Source organism: Lampris incognitus, chromosome 3 (assembly GCF_029633865.1).
Source record: "Lampris incognitus isolate fLamInc1 chromosome 3, fLamInc1.hap2, whole genome shotgun sequence".
Lineage (NCBI taxonomy): Eukaryota > Metazoa > Chordata > Actinopteri > Lampriformes > Lampridae > Lampris > Lampris incognitus.
This window is the reverse complement of record NC_079213.1, coordinates 85,170,630-85,191,802: the sequence shown is the minus strand read 5'-3', so window position 1 is coordinate 85,191,802 and position 21,173 is coordinate 85,170,630. Positions and strand designations below refer to the sequence as shown.

Sequence of the window (21,173 nt, the reverse complement as noted above, 5' to 3'; positions counted from 1 at the left end):
AATTGCTGCAAATGGAGGATTCTTTGACGAAAGCAAAGTTTGATGTAAAAAAAATCTTATTTCAAATACAAATCATTATTTCTAACCTTGTCAATGTCTTGACTCTATTTTCTATTCATTTCACAACATATGGTGGTGAATAAGTGTGACTTTTCATGGAAAACACAAAATTGTTTGGGTGATCCCAAACTTTTGAACGGTAGTGTATATATATATATATATAAATATATATATGGGAGTACAGTAAGTTATAATATAATGTAAGACCTCAGTGACTGTCATTCGACAACAGCACAGAAACATGGTTTCATTCACATTTATTCAGTTGTATGGTAAAGAGTCAGTTGGGACCGGTTTAGGTGAACTCTGCGTAGTGTAGTGTTAAGTGTTAACAATTTCTTACATCTGAATATGTGCTGTAATGTTATACTACATAATATACAATGATTGCAGATCGTGGAAGTTCAGCCACAATGTTTGCCACTACCCACTGAGAAAGCACTACTTGCCTTGCTCATACTTTCTTTACCTGATCAGGGGCAGAGATCTTGCCAGACATCAGGGGGTCACAGTTGATGTAGTAAGCAAACATGACGATGCCACAGGTGGCTGCGCTGCTCACAACAAAGCATAGGCCCACTTGGTTTACAAACAAGGCCCTGCAGGCACAAGTAACAGCAAACAGTAAGTAATGTTATATTGTTGGCCATTCATGCGACTACTATATACTTCCTCTTTTTTGGAAGAGCATCCCCTACTGCTCCAAAGGCATTGCATTCATTGGCTAACTCCACCCCTAACTTGCCAACTTTTCTCCTGTAATAAATAGTTATTTTATCCATCGGGATCATAGGGTCTGACTGGTATCTTTACCATGGTTGGAGATACTCTTTACTGCTGTTAACATTTTTTGGCTGGGACACACTAACTGGTGCAGTGGAAAAAACACACGTGTTGGAAAATACTCCATCAGGAAAAAGGAAATGTGACACCAAAGTGGCTGTGCTTCTGTTGGACAGACAATCAATATTACTGTAAAACAGCGTTACAATATATTTTGATGAAGTTTCTAATACATTAGACTACCTGTGTTGGCTTTGGGCTGGGAATCTCATTTTAACAAGGGTGCAGACTATTTACTGTTGCGCTGATGGCACACGAGTGACAATGGCAGCTACACCTTCTTTGTAGTCCAAGAAAATCACCTGCAACAGGACTATTTCTCTCTGCCTCCTACATCTTACTATGTTGAAATATTCCACTGTTAAGGCCCAGTAGAGGACGTACTTTCTCCGCCAGCTCAAGAAATTCAACCTGCCTCAGGATTTGTTGATTCAGTTCTACACTGCAATATTCCAGTCTGTCCTCTGCACAGCCATCACTGTCTGCTTTGGTTCGGCCACCAAACAGGACAGAGACAGACTACAATGGACAGTTCGGTCTGCAGAGAAAATTATTGGTGCCAACCTGCCCTCCATTCAGGACTTATACACCTCCAGACTCAGGAAACAGGCAGGCAACATTAATGTAGAACCATCACACCCTGTTCACAACCTGTTCCAACTCCTCCCCTCTGGTGAGTGCTACAGAGCACTGTACCCCAAAACAAGCAGTTATAAAAACAGGGCTTTCCACGGGCTTTCACTCAAATGCACAGTTAACATTTTCAAATAAATCCAACCATTTTGTATATACTGTACTGTACTGTACATATACTGGGACGCTCTGGCATATCCATCTACCTCAGGCATGTATGTAAGTAACCTGCTAACATCTATTTCAGCATCTGATATATTCTCTGCACAATTGCACTTTATCACCTCTTATTTTGCCTGTATAAGTCAATCCTTGTGTATATATGTATCTGAAGATTTTTGTGTTGTAGTATTGTTATTCTATGTTAAGTACACCAAGTCAAATTCCATGTTTGTGCAAACCTAACATGGCCAATAACTATGATTCTGATTTTGATCGTCTGTCCAGCAGAATCGTACTGGGAGGCAAGAAGGGCTGCAGCTTCAGCAGTCGCAGAAGCAAAAATTTGGGGGTGGGAGGAGTTTGGCGAGGCTATGGAGGGGGACTTTTGGTTGGCCTCAAAGAAGTTCTGGCAAACCAACTAGGAATTCAGGAAGGGGAAGCAGGGCTTGACTCAGGCTGTGTTCAGCTGGGGAGGGGAACTGCTGACCTGGACTGGGGATGTTGGACGGTGGAAAGAACACTTTGAGGAGCTCCTGAACCTGGCTAACACGTCCTCAGTGGAGGGGTAGCATCTGAAGACTCGGGGGAAGCCCCACCCATATCCCTGGCAGAGGTTTCTGAGGTAGTAAAGAAGCTCCTTGGTGGCAGGGCCCTGGGTGTGGATGAGATTTGCCCTGAGATGCTGAAGACTCTGGACATTGTTGGGCTGTCTTGGTTGACATGCCTCTACAGAGTCACGTGGAGGTTGGGGTCGGTACTTGTGGAGTGGCAGACTGGGTTGGTGGTTCCATATTTTAAAAAAGGGGACTGGAGGGCGTGCTCCAATAATTGGAGCACGCCTCCCTGGGAAGGTCTACTCTAGAGCAGTGGTTCTCAGCCTTTTTGGGGTCCTGGACCCCCTGCGTATTTTTGATCTACCCTGAGGACCCCTCCACCTGATCTTGCGGGAGGGGGGTTGCAATTTGATAGAAACAGTAGAAACTGCATTTTAAATTGCATTATAGCATTTATTCACTCTTTGGGGCAAAAGTAAGAGCTTTCAGTTGTAACTTAGATATAGTTAACAAAACAGAATTCTTACGCAGTAACTTTCAGATATATGTAACAAAACAGAATATGTATTCAGTAACTTTAGATATATGTAACAACAGAATTTTTATGCAGTAACTTTTAACAATGCAAACAGGAGCGAGATCTCTTATTAAAATACAATAAATTACACTTGTGAAACAGATGTAATTAGAGCAAAAAGTCCTGTTACCCTTTATAGTTTAGGTAGATAAAGGTCTCAGTCACATTTGAGTAAAATAATCCTATTTCTATAAATGTCATAGGATCTTTTTTTTAAAGATATTTTATTTTCAAGGACCCCTTGCAATTACACCACGGACCACTAGGGGGTCCGCGGACCCCCGGTTGAGAAACACTGCTCTAGAGTGCTGGAAAGGAGGCTCTGACCGACTGTCGAATCCCAGATCCAGGGGGAACAATGCGGATTCTGTCCTGGCCGTGGAACAACAGACCAACTTTTTACCCTTGTGGAAGTGCTCAGGGAAGCATAGGAGTTTGACCAGCCAGTCTACATGTGGTTTGTGGACTTGGATTTGGCTTATGACCGTGTACCCGGGGCACTCTGTTGGGGGTACTGCGAGAGTATGGGGTTCCGGGGCAGTTGCTACAAGCCATCCAGTCCTTGTATAACCAAAGTGAGAGCTGTGTCCGTATTCTTGGCACAAAGTCAAACACATTTTTGGTGGGTGTCGGACTCTGCCATGGTTGTCCGTTGTCTCTGATCCTGTTTATGATATTCATGGACTGGATCTCAAGGTGCAGCCAAGGTGAGGAGTGTGTCTGTTTTGGGAGAGTAGGATGGATTGGGAGATTGACAGGCGGATTGGTGCAACATCAGCAGTAATGTGGACATTGTACTGGACCGTTGTGGTGAAAAGGGAGCTGAGCCAGAAGGCAAAGCTATCAATTTACCAGTCAATCTTTGTCCCAACCCTTACCTATGGTCATGACCGAAAGGGTGAGATCGCGAATACAAGCAGCGGAAATAAGTTTCCTCTGTAGGGGGTCTGAGCTCAGCCTTAGAGATAGGATGAGGAGCTCGGACATCTGGAGGGAGCTTGGAGTAGAGCCACTGCTCCTATGCGTCGAAAGGAGCCAGTTGAGGTGGTTCGGGCATCTGATTAGGATCCTTCCTGGGCGCCTTCCTTTGGAGGTTTTCTGTGCACGTCCAACTGGGAGGAGCCCTGGGGTAGACCCAGAACTCGCTGGAGGGATTACATGTCCAATCTGTCCTTGGAATGCTTTGGGATGCCCCAGGACGAGCTGGAGGGCATTGCTGGGGAGAGGGATGTCTGGAGTGCCCTGCGTAGCTTGCTGCCACCGTGACCCGACCCTGAGAAGCAGTTGATGATGAGATGAGATGAGATGGTGTGTTCATAGAATGCACAGGAAAGAGAGAAAGATGCTGGTACGAACGAAGACACACTAAACGGTAGCCTGTGAAATAGTAATGTTTGCGTGTTGTCTCATATCTCATTGGAATTGGTGTTAATGTCTGTTGTAGGCGCACTTGGCAACCCTGCACCTCCCAAACAAGGACATCAGTTTCCTTCTGGGAGAAACTTTTCTGCCTTAGCTGGTCTGGACTTCCGCTGTCCATTACACAATTTGCAGTTCACCATGACAGAGCAAGCGCTGCTTTTAAAGGAAATGAGAGGAGCTGATTTGATTGGCTGTAATTAAAGACAGCCCCCACCACGCCTACTGATAATTTATTCCTTCTTATCCAACAATTTTACAACAGAGCCCCCATTGCACCCAATTACCGCCAGCGCAACATGTCCCAAAATGAGCAAAAAAGTATTGGCCACACCTGAGATCGACTTGCGCTGTGAACTAGCACCAGCACCTTCGACTTCGCTGTGACACAGAAACGAGTAACCTTAAATAAATTAAGTATTGTACATCTAATATCCAATATTTTGGTTGTGAATTGAGGGCTTGACAATACACACTGAAGGAATTAGATTTATTCAATATTTATATCCATATTAATATTTTTCTTTTCATATTCATCTTCTCATTTCGATTCATTATCACAGTCTCATATTCTATTTATTCCCCATTTCCTAATTATTCGTTCTCTAATATTTCATTTTGCGTGTGACTAGCAACAAGCATCCTTGCAGATCTCTTGAAATGTGCTCTACTACATTGGTAGAATCTGCTAATGGACAGCTACAAGATAATTCACATAAATATATTTAAAGTTGGTGCACCCTTATGTTTTTCAGTTACAATGACAGCTCTGGTATGTCTGATTGCTGCTGGTCATATTAACATCAAGAAGTGTTTCATGCTACCATGCTGTACAGACATCAATAGATGGAGACAAGCGAGCCAGATAAGTAGATAAACAGATACTGTTTTCTTATTACCTTAATTTCCTTTGTCTTAGTAGCCTATATCTGTTTGTTGCTGCTGTACTAGTCCAGCCATCACTAGGCTGATGGTGATAATGATGGATGATGATGGAGATCTGAGCTCACCACTGGGCCTGTCCCTCTGATCTACAGGAGATGTACCGTTGGACCTGGGCTTGGTTCACCCCGTACATGGACAGCCATACCAGTGTTCCCCCAACTGACAGACTCCAGAATGTATAGCGTCTTCGTGGATCGAAGTCAAAACTGGTGGGGATTATTGACAAACCAAATGGTTCCTTACAAAAGACCTTGTTTCTTAATCTGGATTAACCTATGTAAAAGTAACTAATATCATTTTTAACAGAAAGTGATGAAAAAAATCTGAATTATAGTTACTGGGAAAATAGTGGTATTGTTCCCTGAGATTAATTTTTTTTATGAATCGTAGATTAAAAGCAAAAATTTGCATGTCGTTACTCATTAAAATTAATGCGTGATCCATTGTGGGCAATCTCCAATACGAGCGCGGGGCCACCAACTAGGACTGTTCCATGAATGAAAATGGCCAGGAAGCCAGACAACATGACAACTATCTGGAATACATCTGTCCAGATCACTGCTTTCATGCCACCCTGAGGAAGACAACCAACAGACAGACAGAAAGATGACAGACAGAAAAACAACAGACAGACAGAAGACCAGAGACAAAGACAAATTGATAGACAGAGAGAAACACACAAGAGAGGGAGATGCGTAAACCTGAGTATACTTATATATACTTGCTATGAAAAAAATGGGCCCCTCTCACATCTGTTGTTTTAATGAATGACGCCAAGACACCTCTAGAAAACTCACCACTTCTTTAACGCACCACTCACTTAACCTCACTACACCCGTGTGACGCAAGATACTTCAACATCTAATGGATTACTTTTCAGGAGTGGTGTGACACAAGCATTGAAGGAAACTCTTAAAAGGAAACTCAACCAAAGATAATGCAGAGGAAGAGCAGGACGTGGCTTATTTGATGAGGTGGAGAGATGCCTTTCTTACCAGTGTAGTGTACACAGTGCATATGATCCCTGTAGAGAACAGAGACACCCACATGTTGAGTCCAGTGGCTGAAATGAAAATGACAGACAGGGACGGCCATAAAATAATTTGGTTACATCGCTGTTAAACTAGAATAATCCCATAGGGTAAATTACAGTGGTTGTCATTCAGCAACCAGCTATACGCCCCTCTTCCTCAATTCACTTGCATTTCAACCAGTACATTAAATTTGACAATACTTGAATATAAATGAGTTAATATTCTTATTTTCATTTCAGTCCTGAATGTGAGAATGTTAGCATGTGAAGTTGTGAAGACCAGTGAAGCCTGGAGGCTTCCCTCTGGAGTCCCAAGCCTCTTCAATTAGGTAAGGGATAATCCACAACAAGGTGTACATTACAGGATTTTAACACATGATGTGGAGGCAAAGAACCGCCCGACACGAGGGGTCTGCAGTCACTCAATAAAGAATTGAAATTAATCAAGTCACTTGTTTTTTTGGGCTCAGAATTGAAAGGTTATGAAGTAAAACAAAACCGGCATATCACTATATGAATAAGTGTAAACTTGCTTTCATATATGACAATAAACTTGAAAATTTGAAAGTTAGCCACCAAGTTTACTTTGAATGTTGAATGTTTATTACAACTACATACCTCTGTATCTACTACTACTACTTTCAGCTGCTCCCGTTAGGGGTCGCCACAACGGATCATTCGTTTCCATCTCTTCCTGTCTTCTGCATCTTACTCTGTCACACCAGCCACCTGCATGTCTTCCCTCACCACATCCATAAACCTCCTCTTTGGCCCTCCTCTTCTCCTCTTCCCTGGCAGCTCCATATTCAGCATCCTTCTCCCAATATACCCAGCATCTCTCCTCCACACATGTCCAAGCTATCTCAATCTTGCCTCTCTTGCTTTGTCTCCAAACCATCCAACTTGAGCAGTCCCTCTAATATAATCATTCCTAATCTTGTCCATCTTCGTCACTCCCAGTGAAAATCTTAGCATACATCTGTATATATAAAATATTACATACCTCTGTATATACTGTTACATTCCTTGACTACTGTGAATTTTAGATTTAATGTGTGACTTTAGTTTAAATTTAAGTTTCTTCTTTTCCGGCCTGTATACTTTGTGAATTATAGCTTACTTTTAGTCCGTTTTAAATTATATTTAGCTTTAGTTTTAATTTTTCAGGCTGGACTATAACTTCTGTAACTTTATTTCATTTTACAATTTTATATTTTTTTGCTAATTCTTAGATCTTTTAGTTTAAACTTAGTCATGTCATACTCTTAAGTTTTTTTAAGGTTGAACTGATGCCCAAGCATTTCATTGCCAGCAATGTCTGCTATGCTGTATTGTTGTGCATTTGACAAATAAAGCAACTTGAACTTGAATTTGGACTTGACTTGGCTTGCTACTGAATCATCTTGTTGCTATGGTTACATAGCAAATTTGTGGCCAGCGTATGAATTTAGAACAGCGATTAAACTTGAACCTAACTACATGTGTATGATGCGTTTTTAATGCACACACTCCAGCCAATCAGAGACGAGTATTCTTTGTGGCTATGGTACAAAACACATTGTTTTTCACACAACAATGCGCTTGCTGCAAAGTGAGTCTCCCAAAGAACAATAGTTGAGTCACATAAGTTAAAAGAAGAAGAGTCCTTGAAAAAGTCAATGTTTGAGGTGGAAGAACCGGGCCCAGAAAATATAAATGCCCTAACTGTGTATTTGCCTTAACCATGTAGGGGAGACCGGGGCTTCCTGTCACATGGGTAAGTTGTCACATTGTTAATATTTTCACCATCAGAGGATGCTCGATAAAAGTCGAATACTAGTTTGTGCATCTACTTGGTCTGATGTCATATCCTGTTTGGGAAAAGCAAAGTGCACCGTTAACTGAGGTGAGCACTGATATACCATTTTTCACATTCTAAAGTAAAAAAAATTGAATTTGACATTTTTTTGTAATAATCTTCTTCTTGTTAAAAATCTTCACAATTACACATTTCTACTTGGTAGAGGAGAGAATAAAGTGTCTCGTTATACTTTTGCTAATGTCCTGCTTTAAGCTAACTTTCAGATATAGCAAACATTAGCAAACATGGCAGTTTGGGGCAACAGGTTGCCAGTACACATAGACACAAAGTCTGCTTGTCAACTGTTGTCATATGTAATTCTGATTTTGTGAATGTGTTTTTAAAGAAAGAATGAAAGGAAGGCAGGAAAGAAGGAAGGGAGAAGAGATGATCAGGAATTATAAAAGAAAAACAGAAAATGGCAGCACACCACCTGACGTGATGCTAAGGGCAGTGAGGTAGGTGAAGTTGGCAAATAAATCAATCAGGAGTACAGCAAAGGATTATAACATTACCGTACGCTGGCTCGATACTGTAAGACATTCACTGCAGCTGACATAGAAAGTCAGACAGCCATCCCAACTACGGTGGTTGGGTATAAATCTGCACGGCAGGTTTTTAGCCAAGACTTGGAGCTGCAGCTTGAGCAGTACCTTATGAAATCAGCTGACATCTATTTTGGTTTGTCACCAATTGAGGTGAGAAAGCTGGTGTATGAATTTGCAGTGGCACGGGAGCTGTAGTTTCTACCAGCCTGGGCTGAAAAAGAAAAAGCCAGCAGTGAGTGGTTTACACGTTTCTTAAAGCAGCACTCTACACTCTCAGAAAGCCAGACACAACTAGCCTTGCCAGGACAAGTGCTTTTAACAAGGAGAATGGTCAAGGCTTTCTTTGACAATCTGGAGAAGGTGTTAGGCCGACATTCACTGGGACCAGGGGACATCTGTAATATGGATGAAACTGGTGTGACGACTGTACAGAAACCAGACCGACTGGTGGCCAGGTGCGGGTTTAAACAGGTAGGGTAACTGACATCTGGTGAAAGGGGTACTCTAGTGATGCTAGCATGTGCAGTCTCAGCAACAGGGAACAATATTCCCCCCCTACTTCACATTCCCCCGGGTTAACTTCCGTGATCACTTCCTCAACAATGGACCACCTGGCAGCAAAGGAGGAGCAAACCCCTCTCGCTGGATGAAGGAAATACACTTCGTGGATTTCTTAATCATTATGTTGAACATGCCAAGTGTTCAAAGGAAAAGCTATGCTTACCCCTTCTGGACAAACACAGCTCCCATCTTTCCATTGATGGACTAAATTTTGCCAAAGAAAATGGCATAATTATGCTCTCCTTCCCACTCCACTGCTCACATAGGCTGCAACCTTTGGACAGAACAGTTTATGGGCTGCTGAAGAGGCATATAAACTCAGTGTCTGATTCTAGGATAAGGAACAACCCAGGGAAAACAATCACAATCTATGACATCCCTGGGATTGTCGCAATTGCATATCCTCTGGCTGCAACCCCACTGAATATTCAGGCCAACTTTTGGGAGACAGGGATTCAACCTGACAACAGGGTATGTTCTTGGGGACAGAATGTCTCAGATCGCCCCTTGCAGGACCCAGCACTTCAAGGTCCCAGCACCAACCCAGCACTTCCAGGCCCCAGCACCAACCCAATCTTGCCAGGCCCCAGCACTAACCCAACCCTGCCCATTAGCACTACCTCTCCCTTGCCTAGTAATGCCAGCTCCACCTAACAATCAACTCCAGAGGACATTTGGCCATACCCAAAAGCTGGTCCAATAAAACTAGCATGCTAACCAAAAAAAAGAAGAAGAAAAAAAGAAAACAAGAAAAACTGTTATTCTTACTGACACACCTGTGAAGGAGGCACTCGTGTCTGAAAGGCAGGCACGAGGTAAAAAGAATATATTCCAAAAGAAATACAGTGGAACCAAATCTAAAACACCAAAGAAAAAGAAGGCAGGTATAAAAAGAAAGGCTCCAGATGTCTCTTCATCAGATGAAGATGAGTGCCTGTGACACGATCACTGGCCAGAGGATCAGCAGCCAACAGGTGACATTTCCCTATCGGCCTGCAATCAGCCAGTATGAGTGGCACCTGCGTACTGGTTGGCCTGTGATTAGGTGCACCTGTGCTGGGGACTATTTGACTGGGGGCTTTGTAAACATTTCGGGTCGAGTCTTGGAAAGGCTTCACGTTGGTCTGCGGAGGCCCGTGTCGCCTGAACCCTCAGCTGCCTTCTGTGTGTGAGTGTTTTTGCGTCGTTTAGTTTTGTATGTTTATTCTAGTTTGCGTTATTGCCTGCCCTGTTGGGTAGTGGTCTTTTGTCGTTTTGAAGTCCAGTAAAAGACTTGTTACTTTACAAATGGTTTCTACAATTGAGTCCAAATACCCTGCGTTACAGCCTGTGCCTTGTTTGTGTGGAGCCGTTTGTCAACTGCCATCTGAGAGACTTGGGTTCAGTGCATGAAATGCAAATGGTGGGCTCATGAAGAGTGCACACCTGGCAAGGCAATTTGTGTGCCAGAACTGCCGTTCTGACAGAGTCTGACCAGTGAGGTTTGAAATTTGTTTAAATGCTTGACATGTTTTGTTTGAAATGATCTTCCAGTTGCTGTAGTCGGGACTGATTTTTAACGGCCACATTCCAGGATTTATTCACGTTCAATGATTAATCAATTTTTTTCTGTAAACAAATAAAATTACAATGTATGCCTGAGACTGTTCTTTTCATTTGGTATGCTATTTTTCCCCCCCTCCCCAATTGTATCTGGCCAATTACCCCACTCTTCCGAGCTGTCCTGATCTCGGCTCCACCTCCTCTGCTGATCCGGGGAGGGCTGCAAACTACCACATGCCTCCTCTGATACATGTGGAGGAGTCAGTTTCTTTTCAACTGACAGTGAGGAGTTTTGCCAAGAGGGTATAGCGTGTGGGAGGATCATGATATTCACCCGACCGACCAGAGGAGGCGCTAGTGCAGGACCCACACCCGGCTTCCCCACAGACGCGGCCATTTGTGTCTGTAGGGACGCCCGACCAAGCCGGAGGTAACACGGGGATTTGGTCCGGCGATCCCCGTGCTGGTAGGCAACGGAATAGACCGCTATGCTACCCGGACACCCTGGTATGCAATTTTCAGCAATATGACGTATTGATCCCAAGATGTATAAAAGTATGACAAGATGCCCCGGTCTCCCCTACTTAACCAGCAGACTTCAAGAACTAGTTTCCCTTCCTAGCTGGCGTTGATCAGAATTAACTGGTAAAGTACATGGATGGAGCAAATACACGGTTAGGACTTTATGGACACGGTTCTTTCACCTTTGGGTGTGGACACTTGTTTAAAGTGGTGTCTCAGGAGTCTGTACATTTGCTCAAAGTTCAAGATAAGACAGACAGACTACAGGTAAGAAGAAATGGTTGTGTAGCAATAGTTCAGGCACTACTGGTAATGACAGTAACGGTCGCAGGGCTGGAGGAAATGGTTACACAGTAGTTTAGGGGTAATACTAGTTTTGTCTAATTATAGATAAAATTTGGTGGGACATTGGCAGATAAGGTCCTACCTTGGTTGAGGATCAGGGCTGGTGCATAGATGACTATCCCAGTGTAGAGTATCTGAGAAGAGACAACAGCAGTTAGTCAGCAGATAAACTGATCATAAAATCAAAACTAGAATGTAACAGTTTGGATTCACAGTGAAAATATATACTGAATGTAAATGAGTAAATCTTTACTATGAAAAACTTGACTTAAAAGTGAAATGTTTACCTATTTTTGTAAAATGCATTTGGATGAAATCCAACAAGTGAATATTGTTACATATTAAGAAAAAAAATGCAAGCTTTTTTTCTCTTTGATAGCTAAGCTAAGTGACTAGCACAGGATATAAGGTCATGGCAGGAAAAAAATGACAAAAGTCAAATTGGGGAAAGTTGTAACATGAGAAATTGGGTCAACCACATGAAAACTCATTTGCTGTGGCAATAAAGTTAGAAAAGATTTACACTGACAAGCAACATCCCAAGAGACCATCAGGCATTGTAAAAGCAATACAAAAAGACTTTAGTACAACTGATGCCAGAAACAATCATACAATTGATTAATTAGGAGACATGGAAAACGACTGGCCAAAAATGAATTAAAAATCAACATGCACACAAGATACAAACTATAGACCACAGAAAACGTTGTATCCTGTTGTATGTGTGGAGGATATGATGGAGAATGAATTAAATACAGGTCATATGTCGGTCTGAAATATCAAAACCACAGAAGGATTAAGTATCAACAAAAAAAAAAACATACCAAAACTTGACAATATTAAGCCCTAGTTCATCATTTAGATCCCTTGGAGAAAGAAATTACAAAGCATAAATCAAACACGATTCCCTATCAAAAAGAGTTTAAAACATTAAAAATATTCAAAACTGAAAATAAAACAAGTTGTGGAAATGATACCAAAATTAATGCCCACCTATTCATTTCTGATTAATATTTTCTTTAAAAATGTGACTTTTAAGAATAAATGGGAAAACTATCAAACTTCCACCCTAGATGTGTTCTGGTTATCCAGGTGGCCAGCACTGCGGTCTCAGGAAAGAAAGAGTTAATAAAAATGAAACTTTCCTTTGAATAATTAGCAACAAGATTTCAAATTGAAAACTGCCTTTTTCTGGGAGATGGATATATTTTCTTTTGCAGAAAAAGGATTATATTTTGCCAATTCCGTCATTTCATGGACTTTGGTGTACTGGGGCTATGGACTGGGACACAATGAAATTTTGAATGCTTTTCTGTTTGAATGTTAGAAGTTTGAGCGCTTTGTGTCTTTACTGAACAGGTCTGATAAAAACTTGAAATCCACTTTTGAGTGCAGTACAGAAAAGGTATTCTGTTAAACAACTTGAAGTGGTTCTAAACATTTTAAAACTTATATCCAGTGTCCAGCTTAAAAACAAGCTAGAATTGTTTTTTCATATATTTTTTACTCTGAATCAGGCAGGTATAGATAATGGACAGTTGGATGGATGGAGGGGCGGTATGGTGGTGCAGTGGTTAGCGCAGTCACCTCATTGCAAGAAGGTCCTGGGTTCGAGCCCCGTGGTAGTCCAACCTTGGGGGTCGTCCCAGGTCGTCCTCTGTGTGGAGTTTGTATGTTCTCCCCGTGTCTGCTTGGGTTTCCTCCGGGTTCTCTGATTTCCTCCCACAGTCCAAAGACATGTAGGTCAGGTGAATTGGCCATACTAAATTGTCCCTAGGTGTGAATGTGTGTGCCGGCCCTGTGATGGACTGGCAGCCTGTCCAGGGTGTCTCTGTGCCTGCTGCCCAATGACTGCTGGGATAGGCTCCAGTATCCCCGCGACCCTGAGAGCAGGATAAGGGGTTTGGATAATGGATGGATGGATGGATTATATGTTGTTGCTGATATATAGGCGAGTGTGAAAAGTGTGACAACCATCCCTGGATCTGTCTTGACGCACGCTCAATAATCCAGGTAAGAAAATCAAAGAAAGTTGAATCAGTTCATCTGGATACAACGTTTCTCTCCATAAACGTTGTATCCAGATGAACTGATTCAACTTTCTTTGATCATCCCTGGATCATCTACTGCCCCTTTGCACGAGTGAGGTCTGGTGCCCCTGTTTGAACATTCTTTGCACATTCACAATAGGCCTATTGGGCAGATGAGGTAATTCTAGCTCTTAACAGATATTTGTATAAAAAGTACAACTTGCACTCTTTGATTTTGTTGCCATCAACATTCTTATGCCTTGTAGTTCCTGTTGAAAGGGAACGTCTCACTACTGAAGACACAGCGGTATGTAAAGTATCACATTCTTTTTAAGAGAGTGGCAGACAACATATCTTACACCAAATCATGCCAAGTACAATAGACTTGTGTTTGCCTTACCGTTGCTACAAGAAACTGGACACTCCCCAACAGCTGCATCTTTCTGCCAAATCTCATCCTCAGATACTGTGAAGGACAGACTGACAGCTAGTCATAAAACATGATCTCGTGTCTCATCCTTCCTCATCCTATGTAACCACTATGATGCTAAACAGGTTTTTCCTGGCTTTGTGTTAGACATTCATGGTGTCAACTGCACTGCATGTTTGACAAGAAAACGAAAATATATTTTTTTCTCTTTGAAAATCAACAAACCCATAGAGCAATTACAAAAACCTTCAGTAAATATTCTGCGTTACATCAGATAGAAAATAATCCATGTTAATCCACTGACATTTACATAAACATATAAACTGCAGCAGGCTGGACCACTTGGCTGTATACAATTCACACATTTTATCATGTCCCTCATGTAAGTGCCTTTTCTCTATTGCCACATTCTTGTTCTGCCATGCTAGAAGGTGCCGCTTGACTGCAATACCACCTGATTGGTGCTGGTGATGCCAAGTCGATAAAACACCGGGAGGAACAGGTAGGCTGTCATGAGGGAGTTGATGCTTTGGCCTAGGCACATGTACAGGAATTTAAGGCCATAGCGATACGCCTCCGCAGGAACCCCCAGAACCTGAACCGCTGACATGAAACTGGCACAGAGTGACAGCCCCACCGGCACAGCTGGCAAACTCCGGCCTCCGGTGAAGAAGTCGTCCACGCTCGTGCCACCAGGGCTCTTCCTCAGGGCCTGGAACAACCCTATGGCCATGGAAACCAACAGCATGGCAGCAAAGACTGCGTAGTCGACCAAGATGAAGCCGGGTCTGGATGGTTCAAGACCAGATGTTTCTTCCATTTTTCTAAAAGTGGATGACCTCTGCCTGGTGTCTTGATAAAACTCAGTTTATCCACGCTCCCTGTCAGAGTCAAAATCACTCTCGATAATAAAGCTAAAAAAAAAAGAGCATGTTATCATGACACTTTACAATGACAAGTATACAAATATGGAAATGTAATGGCAGTGATACTGAGCGAGCTCCAAGTTGACTATTGTATCTCATTAATGGGCTATATATGGCATAGGCCCAATTGTATTGCCTTTTAATGAGTTAACGTGCAGTTTCATACACTGAGGTATGGCCATTTTAAATTGAGTTAAACAACACATATGTGAGCCAACCTACTACAGGTGGTCTTATTTGCCATAAAGACATGCATAAAGCTTATAAACAGCTATCTACTGACTTTTGGAACAATGAGCCCGTGTGCAGTTATTTTTTTTATGCTTAAGCAATTCAATAAATCAATGCCTTCACTGTGTGATTGAATCCAGATAAATGCTGATCAAAAGAATGAATGGTGTGAAATATATCCTGCATTCAGTATCGTGAATTTCAAGTCTACAGACATGTCAATAGACAATCAGGTGTACAAGCCAGTTTTCCCAAAGTGGAGTTGTCCCACTCACCCTCACCACTTGTGTTCTGGTCAATCCAGTTTCTCGCCGGTGGGATAAGAAGGCTTCAGTCTCCAGCCCACACCCCTCGACAGACCTTTGGCTGTTGTTTAACTCATGCTGATGGCTGTCTCACTACTTATAGGAGCTGGGACTGGGAGGAGGGAGGGAAGGGCTGGACAAGAACAGGCAGCTGCCTTAACCCCCTGCTGGTGAGCTGCTAATGCCACAGACACTTTTACTTTTTCATCTCTTATCTCAACTTCAGTTTTCACTTGCCATAATATCCAGGTTTGGTTATCAGAACATAGCTAAATTAGTTAAAATGACAATCGCCGATGTCAGAAATTCAGTTTTAACCAGTTAAAACACCAACTACTGATATCAGAAAGTCAATTGAGCTCAATTCCATATCAAAAATTGAATCCGATACCAACTAGTTAAAGCTGAATTAAAACTAGTCCCAACTCATTTCTGATATCAAAAAATTGACATGAAAACTGAATTTGCAAAGAGATTAAAAGCTAAAATGGCTTTCCATAGTATATTCACTCCACACTCCCTGGCTCCACATGATACACAGGCCTCAGCCAACGCCCACGGGTCCATAGCCCATTAATGAGCTTAAAGGGACAATAGAATATGATAACAGATTATATGTAACAGAAGTTAATGAATCCATTCATCGAAAACTTTTTCATTACCAAGAAACAGTAATGACCTGATGAGACATTTTGTTAAAATATAATAGAGTTAAAACTCTTGGACTTCGGCATCCGGGTGGTGTAGCGGTTTATTCCGTTGACTACCAACACGAGGATCACCGGTTCGAATTGGCCGTGTCTGCGAGTGGGAAGCTGGATGTGGGTATGTGTCCTAGTCGCTGCACTAGCGCCTCCTCTGGTTAGTTGGGGGTGCCTGTTCGGGGGGGAAGGGCGTGATCCTCCCACGCGCTACGTCCCCTTGGCAAAACTCCTCACTGTCAGGTGAAAAGAAGCGGCTGGTGACGCCACATGTATCGGAGGAAGCATGTGGTAGTCTGCAGCCCTCCCTGGATTGGCAGAGGGGGTGGCGCAGCGACCAGGACGGCTCGGAAGAGTGGGGTAATTGGCCAAGTACAATTGGGGAGAAAAGGGGGGGGGGGGAACCCCGCCCCCCCCCCCAAAAAAATCTTGGACTCATAATATATGTCACACTACTGTTGCCATTTGTTTAATGCCACCATTTCATTATTTCAAAATATTTCCTATCTTTTAAAACTTTGACTAATTATCTAGTTATCCGCTTTTATGCCAGTAAGTAAAATGTCAGTAAGAGTGATAGGAGAGAGATTAGACTGCACACCGTCCCACCCATGTCAGCGAATAGGCCACGGTGGATCATAGCAACAGATTTGCTTTTCCACAAAGGCATGATCCAAGGTCATTGGTGTCACAGTATCACCTTCAAGATTCAAGAACTTTATTGTCATTGTGCAAGCACAACGAAATTGCAGTTGTGTCAACTTCAAAATGGTAAAGAGATACAAAATATAAAATACCAGCAATAAAAAGTACAGAGTCTAAACAATATAAGTGCAAAATATAAGCAGTATAATGTATAAAACACAGTACAGTTAACGATAAAATACAACTTACGACGTGCAAAAAGATCATCAGCAAAAATGCAGTAAAGGTGCGGTGGACAGATATGAAGTAGCTTAAGTGACATGTGAGTAAATATATAAATATTGCACGTGTCCAATGGTGGCAGGCCATCAGTCTCGTTGGGCTGAGGAGATAACTAAGCTCATTAGTGCTACAGTTTTTGGAAAAAAGCTGTTTTTCAGTTTCTGTGTGTATGTGCAGATATATCTGAAGAGCCTGTCTGATGGGAGTGGCTGAAACAGATGGTGTCCAGGGTGTGTAATGTCTCATGTTCTTAGCCCTCCTTACACAGTGAGTGCTGTGAAGAAGTTCTAGTGAAGGCAGCTCAATGCCAACAATGTCCTGTGCTGTTTCCACAACACGCTGGAGGACTTTTTTTTGCCTGCTTTGGTGTAGCTGCTGTACCAGGCTGTCACAGTGTCACCTTGTCTGTTAATAACATGGTTTTACTTATGTTATTATTTTATGTGCTGACTCATTTTCCTCTAATAATCCAAAGGGGATTGTTCATTAACCCCTAATAGTCATTTCTACCATGCAGGTGTGTGGGTGTGGAAAGAAACAAGAGGGCATCTTTTGGGGAAGTGGTACTTTTTGTGTTAATCCTCATTCTCCTGTCTGGTACAATGTGACAAATACCTGTAAAGTCCCCTGGGGCTGATGTTCTGCTGCACATGCCTGTGAAGGATTATTGTTTCCTTTGATTATGTGTCATACTGCTTTTACACATACTGTGGTTTCCGTGCTCTTGAAAAATATACTGTTGGTTCATTCTGAAAAAGGAATTGGACAAGTTGTGTTGAAGGCAAAATTCTGAAAAATGGTTATCCACCATGTTACTAATTTTCCCATTTGAGCACCAACAAAGCCAAACACCCGATATGTGAAATGAAACGTCTGGTTCATTCTTGTAGTTGTCGCTTCTGAATAAGATCTTCTTCTGCCTCCTATAAGATGAGATAAAACTGGCAGGAGAACAGGAAAAACCCACTGGATTACAATGACCAACACTTTTCAATCTAGCAAGGAAGCACATTTCATATGATATACACATATCAAATATATTGTAGAGGCGGTCACTGCGACTGTCAGTGGCTCCGCGCTGGGGTCTGAACCGCAGGGGCTCATGGGACTGTTGGTGTTAAGAGTTAAAATGGTTATGATTTATGTATTTAAATGTTGTGTTCATATTTTGGTTATTGTGTTGTTTGTTTGGGGCGTTGACTCAGACTGGGTAGAGAACTGTTACTGACTGACTGACCTAGCACCGTGACTTAGACTGATGTCGCCAGTTGCGACATCGCGGGGGACATCGTTATGTTGTGGCCATTGTGCAAACAAAAGCGTAATCCTGGGGTCGTGGAAAATGCGATTATAAGAGATATCTGCCTCTCAACTCTTTCTTCCACGCCAGCTCATCATACTGGTGTCAGAAGTGGGATTGAGTTGAAGAATGGAGAGGAAGAACATGAGACTGGAGCAGGATGTTCAGCAGACCTGTTGGAGCTTGGAAAACCTAGCACAGCAAAAGACAGAACCTGTCAGAGATGGTAGTTTTCCAACCCATGGCTCCAGTGCATCGCAGCCCTACCGCCCCCTAAGGGCCAAGAGGGCCAATACAGGGGAACGGCCTGCTGCCCACTGCCACCAACCGCCCCTAACTACCGGGAGGGATGCTGCGCATAGAATGCCAGCCAAGCTGCCCAAGTACAACAGGACGACGTAGCTAGAGCCGTACCTCTCCCAAGTCCAATTAGTGGCATGGCAGAGCGGATGGAGCAGCAAGGAAGCTACCATCCACCTGGCTGTGGCGTTGGAGGGAAAGGCTTTGCAGGTGCTCCTCGACCTAAACCAAGCGGAGCAGTGGGACCCCCAAGCCCTGACCATGGCACTAGATAGGCGATTCGGGCAATGATCCTTCACTGACCAGAGCAGGGAGCAGCTACCCAGCCGCTGCTGCCACCAAGAGGGAAAGAGCCTTGTTGGTAGCTTCTCCGCAGACGTACAGCTACATGCCCAACATGGTTACACACAGTTCAACGCAGCTGCCCAAGAGAAGCTGGCCCTGCTTGCTTTCCTGTGGGGTCTCATGCTGGAGCGATTGCACCAGTATGTTTGCCTCGCCATGCTGAGCGGGCCAAGGTGGTACTCTCCACGCGGCTTACCCAGCAGAAGGCTCCCGCTCTCCGACTTGTGACAACCCCGGTGTCAGCCCAGCTCCTGCAACATGGCCAGTGACCCAGCACAGCCCAGAAACACACCTGTACCCACTTCTCCCCTCAACGAGAGGGAGACTGAGCGACACACCTGGCCCCAATCAGAGGCTGATGGGGAGTCCAAGGATAAAAGGGAGCCAGAGACAGCCGCCGGGAAGGGAGAGAGGTAGCGATAGTTGTGTTGGCTGCCCAGCGTAGGAGCCAAGGAAGACGGGAGCCAGCCGGTTGAGACGAGGAGCAGTAGTCGTGTTGAGCGTTTTTTCGATTTGTCTTGTGAATAAATGCCCACAGCGGGCCAACCTGCCGACGGTCTCTGTTTCGTTGTTGGGTCGGGTGCTAAAGTTCCCCCGTGGTTGTCACAGTTGGTGGAGAATGCGTGAAACCACTACCAGAGCACCCGATTCAGCGAAGCAGACCGTGGACAGCCGAAGCATGGAGGCAGCAATGCAGCTACTGATCCAAGCCCAAACCAAGCAGGCTGAGGGCATGGCCACTCTCCACACGATGGTGGCGCAGCTGGGCGCCTGACACACCGCGGCGCTGCCCGGAGGGACACCAGCCAGCTGTCTCACCAAACAAACACCGGAGGACGACGTGACAGCGTACCTGGAGGTCTTCGAGCGGGTGGCAACGCAAGAGGGCTGGCCCGAGGCACAATGGGCGAATATCGTCGCCCCGTTCCTGACGGGAGACGCGCAGCGAGCATACCAGGACTTGGACACTAAGTTCAGTCGATTATAAAACTGTTAAGAAAGAGATTCTGAACATTCATGGACACAATTTGGCTACTAGGGCCCAACGGGTTTTCTCGTGGGAATATAATGGCACCGAGCTGGTGCGCAGCCAGTTGGCTCAGTTGTGAAGGCTGACACGTAATTGGTTGACAGAGGGGGATGGCCCGGCTGTGGTTGACAGGGTCGTACTTGATAAATGTGTACACTCCCTGCCGCCGGAGGCCCAAAGGTGGACCACCCAGAAATCCCCGACCTCGATTAATGAACTAGCTCAAGTGCTGGAAGCATACCAGGTAGCCCAGCAGATGAAGGGCGCGGCTGCCCAAAGCGCTCACCCTAGGGAGGCGCGGCCCGAGAGACTGGTGAGGGGTGGGGAGCGGGACACGCCAGCCCCGCCCACCACCTCCCAGAGAAGAACCCGAGCACCATCACCCCGAAAGGACTGGTACTGCTATTCCTGTGGACAGAAGGGACATCTAGCTTGCCAGTGCCCCGGCGGAGGCGAAGCATCCATGCCCAATGCCAGCGCCCCAGAACCCCCTTCAGCCGGACGCTGTTTATTCTCCGACTGTCTGACCTCCGAGGGGTCCGAAGCGCCCCGCCTACCGGTAAAAGTGGGGTGTCAGGATACGTGGGCTCTTCTCGACAAGGGCAGTCACCTGTCCCTGGTCCGACCCGACCTCGTCAATGGCCCCCCAGGGGAGATGGTGGAAGTGACCTGCATACATGGCGATGTTCGCAGCTACCCGACTCATCACATCGTGATCCAGACCCCAAAGGGTACATATGCGGTACAGGCGGGGGTGGTCCCAGAGCTGCCGGTTCCCCTCCTCCTGGGCTGAGACTGCCCCCTGCTGGAGAAGTACTGGGGTGAATGCCGCAACAGAGGCCGAGGCTGGCCACGCGCCACCCGGAGGTGCAGGGACCATCGTCCCGCTGCGTGCGCAGCTCTGAGGTCCCCCACACACTCGACTGTTGAAGGGCCTGGAGGAGAGGATGACGTGGCCCAGCGTGAGCAACAGGTCTCCCTGGAGACACCGGAGACTGCAATCGCCAGTGAGCAGGCCCGCCCACCGCCCGCCATGGACAGTCCTGACACCGCTGCGGCCTCAC

At 44.5% G+C, this 21,173-nt stretch overlaps 1 protein-coding gene across 1 annotated transcript in view; it reads right to left on the bottom strand.

Moving 5' to 3' along the window:
* The window catches only part of slc5a5 (solute carrier family 5 member 5), a 62,325-nt gene extending 47,461 nt beyond the window's left edge, over positions 1-14,864 (bottom strand). Inside the window, exons 1-7 of the mRNA XM_056276842.1 lie at positions 14,499-14,864; positions 14,015-14,080; positions 11,667-11,718; positions 6,189-6,256; positions 5,613-5,767; positions 5,259-5,399; positions 530-659 (exon numbers count right to left, since the gene is read on the bottom strand). Coding sequence (XP_056132817.1) covers positions 530-659; positions 5,259-5,399; positions 5,613-5,767; positions 6,189-6,256; positions 11,667-11,718; positions 14,015-14,080; positions 14,499-14,864 — 978 coding nt within the window. The remainder of the gene's footprint in view (positions 1-529; positions 660-5,258; positions 5,400-5,612; positions 5,768-6,188; positions 6,257-11,666; positions 11,719-14,014; positions 14,081-14,498) is intronic.
* Between the last annotated feature and the right edge of the window lie 6,309 nt (positions 14,865-21,173).